The sequence below is a fragment of the Lycium ferocissimum genome, chromosome 11 (genome assembly GCF_029784015.1).
Source record: "Lycium ferocissimum isolate CSIRO_LF1 chromosome 11, AGI_CSIRO_Lferr_CH_V1, whole genome shotgun sequence".
Classification (NCBI taxonomy): domain Eukaryota; kingdom Viridiplantae; phylum Streptophyta; class Magnoliopsida; order Solanales; family Solanaceae; genus Lycium; species Lycium ferocissimum.
The window spans coordinates 43,154,026-43,165,245 of record NC_081352.1 but is presented as its reverse complement, the minus strand read 5'-3'; the positions used below and the strand labels follow the sequence as shown (position 1 = coordinate 43,165,245).

Sequence of the window (11,220 nt, the reverse complement as noted above, 5' to 3'; positions counted from 1 at the left end):
ATTGGCAACTTCACTGTTGCTTAAAAACTCCCCTACCATTGAGCTATAGGGGCCTAACGGTGTAAAAAAAAAAAAAAAATTAAAACTTTATATTTTGGCAGAGGAGATATCTTTGTGACAATAACTAATTTTTAAAAATTGGTTTATTCCCATAATACTAATAATAAATAAGTAAACCTTTTATAAATTTTTGTAAAATGTTAAATTAGCTTAATATAATTGCAGTGACATCTCTTAAGTCTTAACCAAGGGGTAAGTATTGCTTGTAACTAAGTTTTGGATAAAGTTAGTTACATAGAAGCAAAATTAAATATTCTTAGTTCTATACTTCAAAGTTAACCCCCCACCCCCTACGGCTACAAACGTGAAACAATCAACAACAAAGAAAAACAAATGCACTACTATTCTTTCTCCTTTTTATTTTATTAATTTATTCCGAACTTTATGCTTTATTTATTAGTCTTTTATGATTGTTTTTGAAGTACGCTATGTAGCTAGCTCATTTCAGATTGTAATAGTTTTAAAAGTAAATATCAAAATTACTTTTCTCAAAAAGCATATATTGTTGAAGAAGCAATTTGAAATACTGTATGCAAACACTTTAACAAGTTTTGAACTATTATTCTTTATAGTAGTTTTATTCTATAATTTGTAATATGAAAGAGTAATTAAAATTGTCGAGGGTCTACCGAAAACATCATTTCTGCCCCACAAAGGTAGGGATAAGGTTTTGTACATCCTACTCTTTCCAAAGTCCACTTATGGAATTACATTGAATATGTTGTTGTTAAGAGTAATTAAATGCAAACATAAATAACTGGTGTATGTTAATTTTTCCTATTCACCAATTAGGAGTCTTGTGTGTTATCAAAATACTCCAACATCCTTTTTCTGTTGGAATATCGAAGCTGCTAAATCGTAAAACATAATATTTTTGATCATCTCATTACGGTTAGTTTAGCCTATTAGACTTCTACTAATAATTCATATTCTTTGCAAAATTTCCTCTTTGAATTTACGAAAAAGAGTCGTGTTAATTTATGAAAGACACATTGAGGGGCAATTCTATGATTGGTTCATTTCGTCAAGCATAGAAACTGGAAAGCCACATAAACAAATAATCTTGCACTCCCCAGTGGCCATAATATCAAATTTAGTGAAGATACTCCGTCCGTCTCGAAATACTTGTCGCCCTTACTAAAAATATTTGTTTCAAAATACCTGTCATCCTTACTAAAAAATATTACAAGGTGAAATATTTTCAAGAGGGTAAAATACTCAAAACGCTTTCTTATCAATGTTTTTTTAAAAGATGTGTAAATGAAAAACATGACAAGTATTTTGAGAGGGAGGGAGTATAAGGAAAGAAACTCATTAGAAAACTAAAAGAACACCTAAAAAAAGATGTAGGAAAAATAGAAAAAAGCCGTTGCCGGGGATCGAACCCGGGTCACCCGCGTGACAGGCGGGAATACTTACCACTATACTACAACGACCTTGTTACTTTAGAGGTCATTTTATTTCATTGTCCTATATCAAGCCGGAGAAGAGAATCCAAATAAACACTCTTGCTATCTTATTTCTATATGTATTCTGTATTTTCGGCTAGAGAAGTATCTGTTTCCAGACTTGATAGTGTGTCTAGATCGCACTACATTTAGGGCAATACAATTACATTCAACATTTCGCCTCAAATAGCAATTGTCGAGATTTTTATTAACATCCGATCGAATACTGAAGAAAATATGTTATCATTGTTAGGGAAGCCCGGTGCACTAAGTTCCTGCTATATGAGAGATCCGGGGAAGTGCTAGATCACATGGGTCAATTCGATAGCAAATAGCTTTACCCGTATTTATTAAATTGTTTTCCATAATCAATGACACCTCATTGTTGTTGTCGTTGTTATTCACTTATTATTGTTATGAAGGCCATGATAATTTGTGTTGTATAAACTCATTCCAAACTAATGAGATTCTTATTTTAATCTAATGCTATCTACTGGAGAAAATTTATTTCTAACGTTTAAATCACCACCCCGAGTCCTCACCTAGGCAATTAGTACCTCATTACATATAATTCTTTTTGACCTGAATTATTCTTATCGTAACGAAATGTATGAATCCTATCTCATTAATTTATGAGAATCATAAATGTATTAAGATTTTCTATACGCAATAAAAGAATACGTAATTGGAATAGGAAAAGCCCTTTGAATATATCAAAATCATTCTGGGAAACTGGGGGCAAGTCAAACAAAGTCTTGTTCAAAGTAAGTTATTGGTCTCCTTAGAGGAGTCAATAGTTTTAACGCCTGCCATAATTATCATTAACTCATGCTTAATTATTATTTCACTCCTCTCTTCTACAAACTTTAATGACTTGTATAATCAATACACAATTAATCAATCTCATTCATTTTCTGAAACTAAACATACTTTTACCATATAAAGATCCTGTTCAAGGAACAGTTTCAGTACTATTCTCAAATCATACCATAATATTCACTCATCCTTCTCTCTATTTTTTTTTTTGTTTCCCGTTCGGTGTCTGGTAACCCTATTGGGTGCTTCCTAGCAAAGGCCACTCCATCTCATCCTTTTCTCTGTGCCAATATGGCAAATAATGATAATGAAGCTTGTGACACCAGGCTCACACTTGGACTTGCCACAAGTGATCATCACTCATTACCAAAACAGAACCAACAAGAACATAACAAGATTGTATGTCTAGATCTATCTATTGTTCCTCTTCATTCTAGTGATAATGGCACAAGCAAGATTGATGGGTCCAGCTCAAAAACTTCTGAAAATTACAATAATTTTAAGAATGTGATCAAGAAGAATGGTATGAGGAAGAAACTGAGGCTTACCAAAGAACAGTCCACTTTGCTTGAAGACAGTTTCAAACGGCATGCCACACTAGCAATGGTATCATTAATAACTTAGAGTTTATATATCTTACTGGATTTAACTTATATAGGTTGAAAGGATTAAAAAGATTCAATTGACACCCTTTTGTCGGAAATTGCAATATGTAGATTGGTTAAAATCTTTTTTTTTAATGTGTATATGTTGAATCTCCTTGGCTTCTTCCAGTGTTCACTTCTTTATATTTTGGATCCTGTTAGTGAAATTCCTGAATCCGCCACTGATTATAGCAGTTAACCTGCCTTAGTTTGAGGATTATTGAAGTTAAACGTTATCTTTTTGTATGTGCTTTTCAAAAAAGATTGTGGGGTGTTTTAACTAGTGCGAGTTAATAATAATGATAGGCTTTTGATTGATATGCAGGGCCAAAAACAAGAACTTGCAGCCAAATTAAAACTCAAGCCACGTCAAGTAGAAGTTTGGTTTCAGAATAGAAGAGCAAGGTAATTAAAATCCGATTTACCATCTCAATTTCATATTTCTCTATTTATATATAACTGTTTCTTGATTTTATTTTATTTTTAATTGTAAAATTTGATGATATGTTATAAAGGACTAAACTGAAGCAAACAGAAGTAGACTGTGAGTTCTTGAAGAAGTGGTGCCAGAGTCTGAATGATGAAAATAATAGGCTAAAGAAAGAGTTGCAAGAGCTAAGATCAATCAAGATTGATCAACGGACGACACCATTCCATCTTCAACTTCCTAAGACAAGGACACTGGCTCTGTGTTCATCATGCCAGAAAATTTCAAGAAGTGAAACTGATGAAAAACATGAAACAGGGCCAAAAAGTGGCTAGTAATGCTATGTCCAAAATAGCAAATTCAGACAATATTTATATCAATTTTAAGAAAAAATATGATTCACCACAAAGTCATTATTTAAAACAAAGAATGACATGCTAATATAGATGAAGAACCAAAATTTGTGATTCACAACTGATATTCCAATCCAACAAACATGAAATTAACCTTTTTTTTTATTTTTTATTTTTAATTTTGCTTTAGTTCATCAATGTTTGGTTGATAATGTACGTACAAGTTATGGACACACATTGCTATAAGGAGTGTCATCTAATATAATATGTTTGCCCGAACTTTTAAAATATGCTTATTTGAACAGGGCTTTTCGTCAGAAGTCCTTTTTGGAAAAATATTCTACGTTAGCCAATAAGACTTTGCTAATTTAACAAATCAATTCCAAAAGTCCAAAAGCCAGAGAAAAGCTAATATTTTTAGCTTCTGCAAAACAATAATTGCTACTGCTCAAAATCACTTAACTTTTTAATAAAAGTTTGGCCAAACACCTCAACTCTCGAAAATAAGCACTTCTTTTAAGAAAAGAAAAAAAAAAAGCAATAGCACTTTTGACTTCCAAGAAGCTTGGCTAAACAGGCTAATAGTTTTGTGGAATTTATTTATCAAATAAATACATGCCTATATATGTATATATATACATGTATAAAATTTCTGAAATTTGTATACATACACCATATGTTTGAAAATAATGAAAAATAAAATATCTGGATGGAAATAAGCCTTATGAAACGCCTAACAGCTAATAAATAGTCCTGAGGACAATCTTGCATACAATGTTAAGTCACTTCTTAGTTCTCATTGTTTAATGAGTTTTAAGGAGTAGAAACCTGAACAACTAATAGAAAGTCCATCAAACTAGTTTTCGCCTCTTCTAGGACCTCATGTCAAACCAATTTCACCAACAAAATAAAAAAAGTTGAAAGGAAAAGCTACATAACATCCAACAGGAAAGCCCTTTAACAGTTATTACAGACAATGCAGGAAACGGTGTCCACAGCGCAACCCATTGTGCACATTATGATCATGAGTTTAACTTACACCGATAACAACTAACTAATTATTATAAAAGAGTTCCCAGAAACAAAATGTTCGAACTAAAAGTATGAAGGCAAATACGTCTGAAGGGTTCACCTTAGTAGATGAGCACTTCAGCAGAGGCAGAGGCTATTGGTGCATTCATTAGCCTCTCTTCATATTCATGAACATTATTAGGCGAAAGATTAATTGGGCCACAAGTCCATGTCTGATCTTCCGCGTATATCATCATTTTCTCCAACACCATGCAGTGCCCGAGCAAATATTCCAGAAGTGGAACCACCTGTTTCTCCATTACATGACCAGCTATCTCCACCGTCTTGAGGTGATGAGTCAAGCACTCGACAGGAGTATCTATCGTATTCCAATATTCATCCGCATCAAACTCATACGGGTGAATCCAAGAGAGTGTGTCCTAAAATAAGCACAAGAGTGAATCTCCCATTAAGAGTTGTACCAAACCCAAGTATAACGGACACTGACAAGGACGAAAAAATGCAAATTGCTAGGGTAACACAAGATGAGAACACATCTACAGTTACTGTCAAACAATACGTGTAAAATCATACAAGTTCAGAATATTAAGTTCCCACCTTGAATACTTTTTTTGTCTTATGGAAAAAGAAAAGAGAATTAGCGAACATGATAACCTATGTTTCTACTTGATGGTTTCTCATGACTCCCCAAACAATGAGTAAAAAGAAGAGGGAAATAGGAAAAATTATCCTATTTGCATATAGTAGAGAGACACACATTTCATAGGAGGGACATGTCTATGAAATTTGAAAGAATTATTTTTTAAAATAGGGAAATGCCAGAGTTAGTGTTCAACACATCCCGGTTTGTTTAGTGTCCTACCAGTGTCTGACACCAAAATGTTGCCAAATCTTTAGTGTCGGTGATAATAGTTTCGAATCAAACATTGCAAAGAACACAGTTAACAACAAGAGCAATAATACAATTAAATTTTGTCATACTCGGGATGTAGATTCATCGTAATAAGTTATATCAATGATGAGATTCTCCAAGCAAGGACAGTGCTTCAGTAAGTTCAGTATTCCTGGCAGGTGCCATTTCACAAAATTCAATCGAAGATGAAGGGATTTGCAGCTGAAGGTGGGAGATGGTAGATTTGTCAACTGCCACGAAGAAAATACCTAGGCAGACAAAAATTGAACACAAAAGTTAAAGAAACTAAATAAATCGATTTTTGTATTGAGCTATTCAAGCCCTTGATCAAAGTTCTTTGTTGCTAAATAAATAGAGTTTCTTCCTTAGGCATTGACATGAAAAAGAATGTAATCAAAGAGTTCTCACTATATATCTAAATTGCTTAGAAGAAGTAGCCTAGAGTCATGTGACAGCTTCACTATGCTTTTGAGTTTTTACTGTCTAGCCTCCATAAGACTCTTTACTTACAATAGATATTGAACTTTTTTTTTTTTTTTTTTTTTTTTTTGATAAGTTAAAATAAGTTTTCTTAACAACAATAGAGAAGCACAAAACCAAGATCACGACTTAATCAACAAGGACTTGTGCTGACACTGATTGGACAATGTACAAGATATATTGACAGACGACTGAACCTGAGACGTTAAAGACAAAATCAAACAACATAATACCTCCAGTCCACAAATGTACTGATATTCCATCTCTTGAATAGAAAAGTTTATAGTTAGTATATCCACCTAAAAGGTTATCTCCCCATAAAGTAAGAAATCATAACTATACCTGGTGAAGTTGAAAGAAAGAGAAAAAATGTGTACCAGAGCAAACCAGGAACATAGCTGGAGACTTTTGGCCCGGCTAATTGTTTGGAGTAATACTCTCATCTCTTGGTAATCCTTGTACTGTGTGAAGTCAAATCTTTCCCTACGATTTACAGACACTTCCACAATAGATGATACATTTGTAATATCCAGTACCTCCACAGTTCCAAACATATATAATGATACGAGAGTCGGACAAGAGACATGTATCCTTGTTCCAAACCATCTAACGCCAAGTACCAATGACTTTAAATTCGAATTGACCACAACCACTCTTCTATGGCCATAGCAAAACCACAGCGTCAATTCCTCAAGCATTGGGCAACCAGATAGAATATAATCCATCGATTGATCTATTAGCATAACGTTATCAAGATACAATGTTGTTAGAGACTTTAGCTCACTCTTCTTTTTTGTTTTTATCTTACACTGTGTCAACCGGAGTTCAGCCAAATGAGGACTGCTTAGAACACAATTAGGCAGATCATAATAAGCCTGTGGCTGATATGTACCATGTGCAGAGAAAGACAAGTCAAGGACCTTCAAATTCTTGTTTAATGCGAACTGGATCCAGGTACCAATTTCATTAGCCATCCTTGTCTCACTCCTCAGAAAATCATTATCTGTTCTGTTGGATACTCTTTGCTGAATTGAATGACATAAGCTAAAATGAAAATCAAGGCAGAACTTATCAAGAGTAGGGCTCCTATTCAGAAGAAGCACATGACGAACGAAATTCAAGAACCTTTCGTCATACTCGGGACGAACAGTTTGCCAATAATAGACACAGTTGTGCCCTGGAAACGTGCACTGATCAAAAGTGAGTGTGTGGATGAATGGCCAAAGTTGATGAAATCTTTTAATTAAGATTGTGTTGACAGCATCCGTTGATGGCAATAAGGAGAGAATATGAATGAGGACGGCATCTGGTAGTCTACTGATGTGGTCTTCATCAAAGTCAGAGCTCCTTTGCCTTGTTGACATGTTCATTCCTGTATAACAAAATAACATATTTTAGGTGCGAAAAATTGAAAGCTATGAGGTGAAGGAAATCTTTAGCCTTAAATTGGGATATTCGGAAAGAACAGGCCGTTCCAGATTGCGGATTAATCTATAGAGAGGAACTGGCATATGTTATTCCTACAAACCAAGAGGAAGGGAACATGCCTTTCCTCAATCTGACCAGTTTTCCATTGATTATAAAACATGAGATCAAACATATTGGGAATCTTTTTGAAATAAATAACTTTGAAGTTTGGATTAAGAAATTTCTAAGACAGGCCAATGTAATCTTAAATTCAACAACTTTCAAAGAGTACCCACTGATATAACAAACAAGTGCAAACTCAACTATCTCTTGCACAAAACGTCAAAAGGATGCCAATTAAAAAAGTTTCAAGGGAAAAATAAATGCATATGCACACACATCCAGCGATCGACCTAAAAGACAAACAAACAGATGATAAACCAAAAGAAAAGCTTAACAAGTCTCTAGTATCTAAACCTAAAATCTATCAACAGAACTCATGAACTAATAAGTAGCGATGCAGCTCATATTACAAAGTTACATAACTACATTTTCATTCTGAGATCCAAAAATTTGAAAACAGCGCAGAAATCCAGATTTGCTATTCTTAATGGCCCCGCCAAAAGCTAACCTGCACACAGATGCGATAAATGCATAAAATCTATACCACCAATTTCAGAACAGTTTTCTTCGCTTTTAGAACAGAAATGGCACATTTTTGCACAGACTAACACATACCGATAGGCGATAAGGGGATAAGTTGTTTCTAAAAGAGACAACATTTAAAATAGTACATGAACACAATCCAAAATCTCAAATATATCATGGAGCTTACAATAGATTCAAACCAACTTTTAACCAAAAAAAAGAAAAGGGAGCAAGACAAAATTTAAGAATCTAAAACCAGAATACTTGGGCATTTTATACCCTGAAACAGAAAGAAATCGAAAACCATAAGATGCATTGACAAATGAAAGAGAAAATGCAGGTCGAATCAAAGGAAGATTTTCATTGACAACATTTAAAATAGTACATGAACACAATCCAAAATCTCAAATATATCATGGAGCTTACAATAGATTCAAACCAACTTTTAACCAAAAAAAAAAAAAAAAAGAAAAGGGAGCAAGACAAAATTTAAGAATCTAAAACCAGAATACTTGGGCATTTTATACCCTGAAACAGAAAGAAATCGAAAACCATAAGATGCATTGACAAATGAAAGAGAAAATGCAGGTCGAATCAAAGGAAGATTTTCATTTCAAGATTCAACATTTGGAACACAAAGAAAAAACCTAGTTTTGCCAAGCCTAAATGCTCCCTACTAAAGATGAAACTGTATAAACACGAGTAATTCCAGCCACAAAACTTAACAACTATCTAAAAGGAAAGAGAATGAATAGCATAGCATTTTTTGTATACCTTCTTCAGGATCGATTTTCTAGTCTTTGATCAGAAATCAAGCCCTCTTTTAGCACAAGCTAGATATCGCCTATTTGGCACAGAAACGGTATGAACTGCTTCTTAAAGTTACAGAGTTACGAAACTTTTATAGAAGATATCGAGCATTTTCGAGCAAAATATCTTGCCACTGGGCTTACTCCAGTTTGCGCTTTGCTGTCAGTAAATTTGATTCAACCGTCGGTTACAAGCAACCCCCACTTTGCAATAAACAAGTCAAAAAAGAAAATATCTAAACTTTATAACACAAGGGTTATATATACTCGATCATAAAAAGCAGCGTAACCATCGCAATAAATACAGCATAAGCATAACCGGAAACCAAAAACTACTCATCTATTAAATGATTAATGTCTCGGCATGACCGTGATACTACCATATAGAGCTACCAATGAAAACAAAAATCAAATTGAGAAATGCTTATTTAAATGAAAAGGGAATAATCAAGGTATCTACCTCAACTATCCAGAAACCACGTGCCTCTGGTTTGACCTTGATTCCAGCAATTACAAGTGTCTAAGACAACTCCATTGTCCATAAGCGACTGCATTTTCGCCTTAAAGTGGAACAAACATTCTAGTTCCACCATATAGTGGCGGAACCAGGTATTTTTGCTAAGGGGGTTCAAAAATATAAAGAAATAAACACACGACGAAAGGGGTTCAACATCTACTCCGTGTGCAAATTCCAAAAAAATTGCAATGTACTTCCTAACCCCACCCTCCATCATCTGTTAAAAAAAGATTATTTTTTAAAAAAAAGGAGAATTTGGTTCAACTAGAACAAACAATAACACGGTCCAAGAGTCTACCAGAGCTACCAGTTAATTTCTTTTTTGTTAAAACTAAAAAAGCATATAAGCACATTGAAATAGAGTAATTACTAAAATAAGTAGCTCTATGCTTCCAAATAAACTTTTAGGATAGAATGAACACCCTTCACATCAAATATCAAAATTTTGAACTCAATCTTAACATCAAAAGGATACCCATAAATCAAAATACATAATCAAACACGTAAGTCAGATCAAATAACACATTAAACACATGCATGAATTACTCTGCAATTAATAAGCAAGTACATATATATAATCACAACATGAACAACCGCTTGTCATTATTCTAGAACAAGAAAAGAAAATACATAAAAAGTAAAAAAATATTGAAATTAGAATAATTACTGTTAATTCTCCAATGTTGAGCTTTGGTAGATTCTTGAAAGAAAGAAAGAAAAAAAAAAAGGTTTGGTCCAATATACTGTGTTTAGTTTAGTACTCCTACTAATTAAAATTAGAATAAATTTTATATTATAATTATGAAATTATCTATCACATATAAAATGAGATAAATAATCTGATTATAATCTTATTAGAATCACAAGATAACCTGAACTTTTTAACCAAACGATTCCAAAGTTAACAACTGCCCTCAAAGTCATTCGTGTTAATTTCATGTATGCTCCATGATATTTACCTACCACTTAAAAAATAAAATAAAATTAACTATTTGCCTTTCCGTCACTGTCATTGTTTTCCTGCTTGATATGGGGCAATTGCCGTTATTCGGGTGGTCTTTAATTTTTGTTTCTGCTTAAAAAAATTTGAGTTTCGGATTCGAATTCTCAATTAAAAAAAAAATTAAAAAAAAGGGAAAAAAAATTTTGCAAAAAAAAACTCTGTCTTGTGCAAAATTTTAAAAAATTTTTCGCTATGCCGACCCGGTGATATTTTGTTAAGGAATTAAAGTTACTCGAACTTTGTTATGACCAAAGTTATCCGACCCTAAGCATACTTAGCATAAGTATCGGAAAATTTGATAATTCCTTCAAAGTTACCGGTCAAGATAAAAGTTTATGGATAAAGTGGATCCATGCCTACTATGTCAAAAGAGTAGGATTTGACCAATTCTTTTTAATTTTGGTTAGGGGTGCATACTTCTTCTGAATCCGGAAAAATCTAAATTCAAAGTAAAAGTGGTCACTAAAATATTTTAAACGAAACGGAAAAATTAAAGATCATAACAATTTAAAGGACAAAAATTAAAGACGTATAACTTTGATAATTCCTTCACAAAGTGCCGGCCTTTGAAGGGCAATCTAGGATTTGCAAAAAAAAAATTTGATATATCGTGCGGAAAAAATAAAAGAAAGAGTCAACCGAAAATTTATGGACACGCCACTC

The 11,220-nt window shown here is 33.4% G+C and overlaps 2 protein-coding genes and 1 non-coding gene across 7 annotated transcripts; 1 reads left to right on the top strand and 2 right to left on the bottom strand.

Annotated features, from left to right (window-relative positions):
• Window positions 1-1,424: 1,424 nt before the first annotated feature.
• On the bottom strand, window positions 1,425-1,496 carry TRNAD-GUC (transfer RNA aspartic acid (anticodon GUC)). Its single transcript has one exon. It is a non-coding gene; the product is annotated as a tRNA-Asp (tRNA).
• Window positions 1,497-2,615: 1,119 nt separating this feature from the next.
• Window positions 2,616-3,730, top strand: LOC132038373 (homeobox-leucine zipper protein HAT14-like). Its single transcript, XM_059429048.1, has 3 exons — window positions 2,616-2,930; window positions 3,294-3,373; window positions 3,484-3,730. Exons 1-3 carry the CDS (start codon window positions 2,616-2,618, stop codon window positions 3,728-3,730), a joined length of 642 nt encoding a protein of 213 aa, XP_059285031.1.
• A 932-nt stretch (window positions 3,731-4,662) lies between these two features.
• On the bottom strand, window positions 4,663-10,555 carry LOC132036047 (putative F-box protein At1g49610). Of its 5 annotated transcripts, none has more exons than XM_059426273.1 (5): window positions 10,427-10,555; window positions 9,498-9,771; window positions 6,551-7,545; window positions 5,762-5,941; window positions 4,663-5,199 (listed from the first exon to the last, which is right to left on the bottom strand). In XM_059426273.1, the coding sequence occupies exons 3-5, from the start codon at window positions 7,541-7,543 to the stop codon at window positions 4,882-4,884; spliced, it is 1,491 nt and encodes a 496-aa protein (XP_059282256.1). In that variant the 5' UTR covers window positions 7,544-7,545; window positions 9,498-9,771; window positions 10,427-10,555; the 3' UTR covers window positions 4,663-4,881. The 5 variants fall into 5 exon arrangements, with proteins under 5 accessions (XP_059282256.1, XP_059282255.1, XP_059282253.1 ...); XM_059426272.1 differs by lacking the exon at window positions 10,427-10,555 and adding an exon at window positions 9,003-9,197 and having other exon boundaries at window positions 9,498-10,408; XM_059426270.1 differs by lacking the exon at window positions 9,498-9,771 and having other exon boundaries at window positions 10,427-10,554.
• Window positions 10,556-11,220: the final 665 nt, after the last annotated feature.

Excerpts from the sequence above, each read along its gene's own strand:
- LOC132038373 (XM_059429048.1), top strand. The coding sequence starts at position 2,616 with ATGGCAAATAATGATAATGAAGCTTGTGACACCAGGCTCACACTTGGA. Across the intron at positions 2,931-3,293 it reads GGCATGCCACACTAGCAATG|GGCCAAAAACAAGAACTTGC; the intron begins GTATCATTAATA and ends ATTGATATGCAG. Across the intron at positions 3,374-3,483 it reads TTTCAGAATAGAAGAGCAAG|GACTAAACTGAAGCAAACAG; the intron begins GTAATTAAAATC and ends TATGTTATAAAG.
- LOC132036047 (XM_059426270.1), bottom strand. The coding sequence starts at position 10,493 with ATGAAATTAACACGAATGACTTTGAGGGCAGTTGTTAACTTTGGAATC. Across the intron at positions 7,546-10,426 it reads CGTTTGGTTAAAAAGTTCAG|GAATGAACATGTCAACAAGG; the intron begins GTTATCTTGTGA and ends TTTGTTATACAG. Across the intron at positions 5,942-6,550 it reads TATGTTCCTGGTTTGCTCTG|GTATTTTCTTCGTGGCAGTT; the intron begins GTACACATTTTT and ends TTGTCTGCCTAG.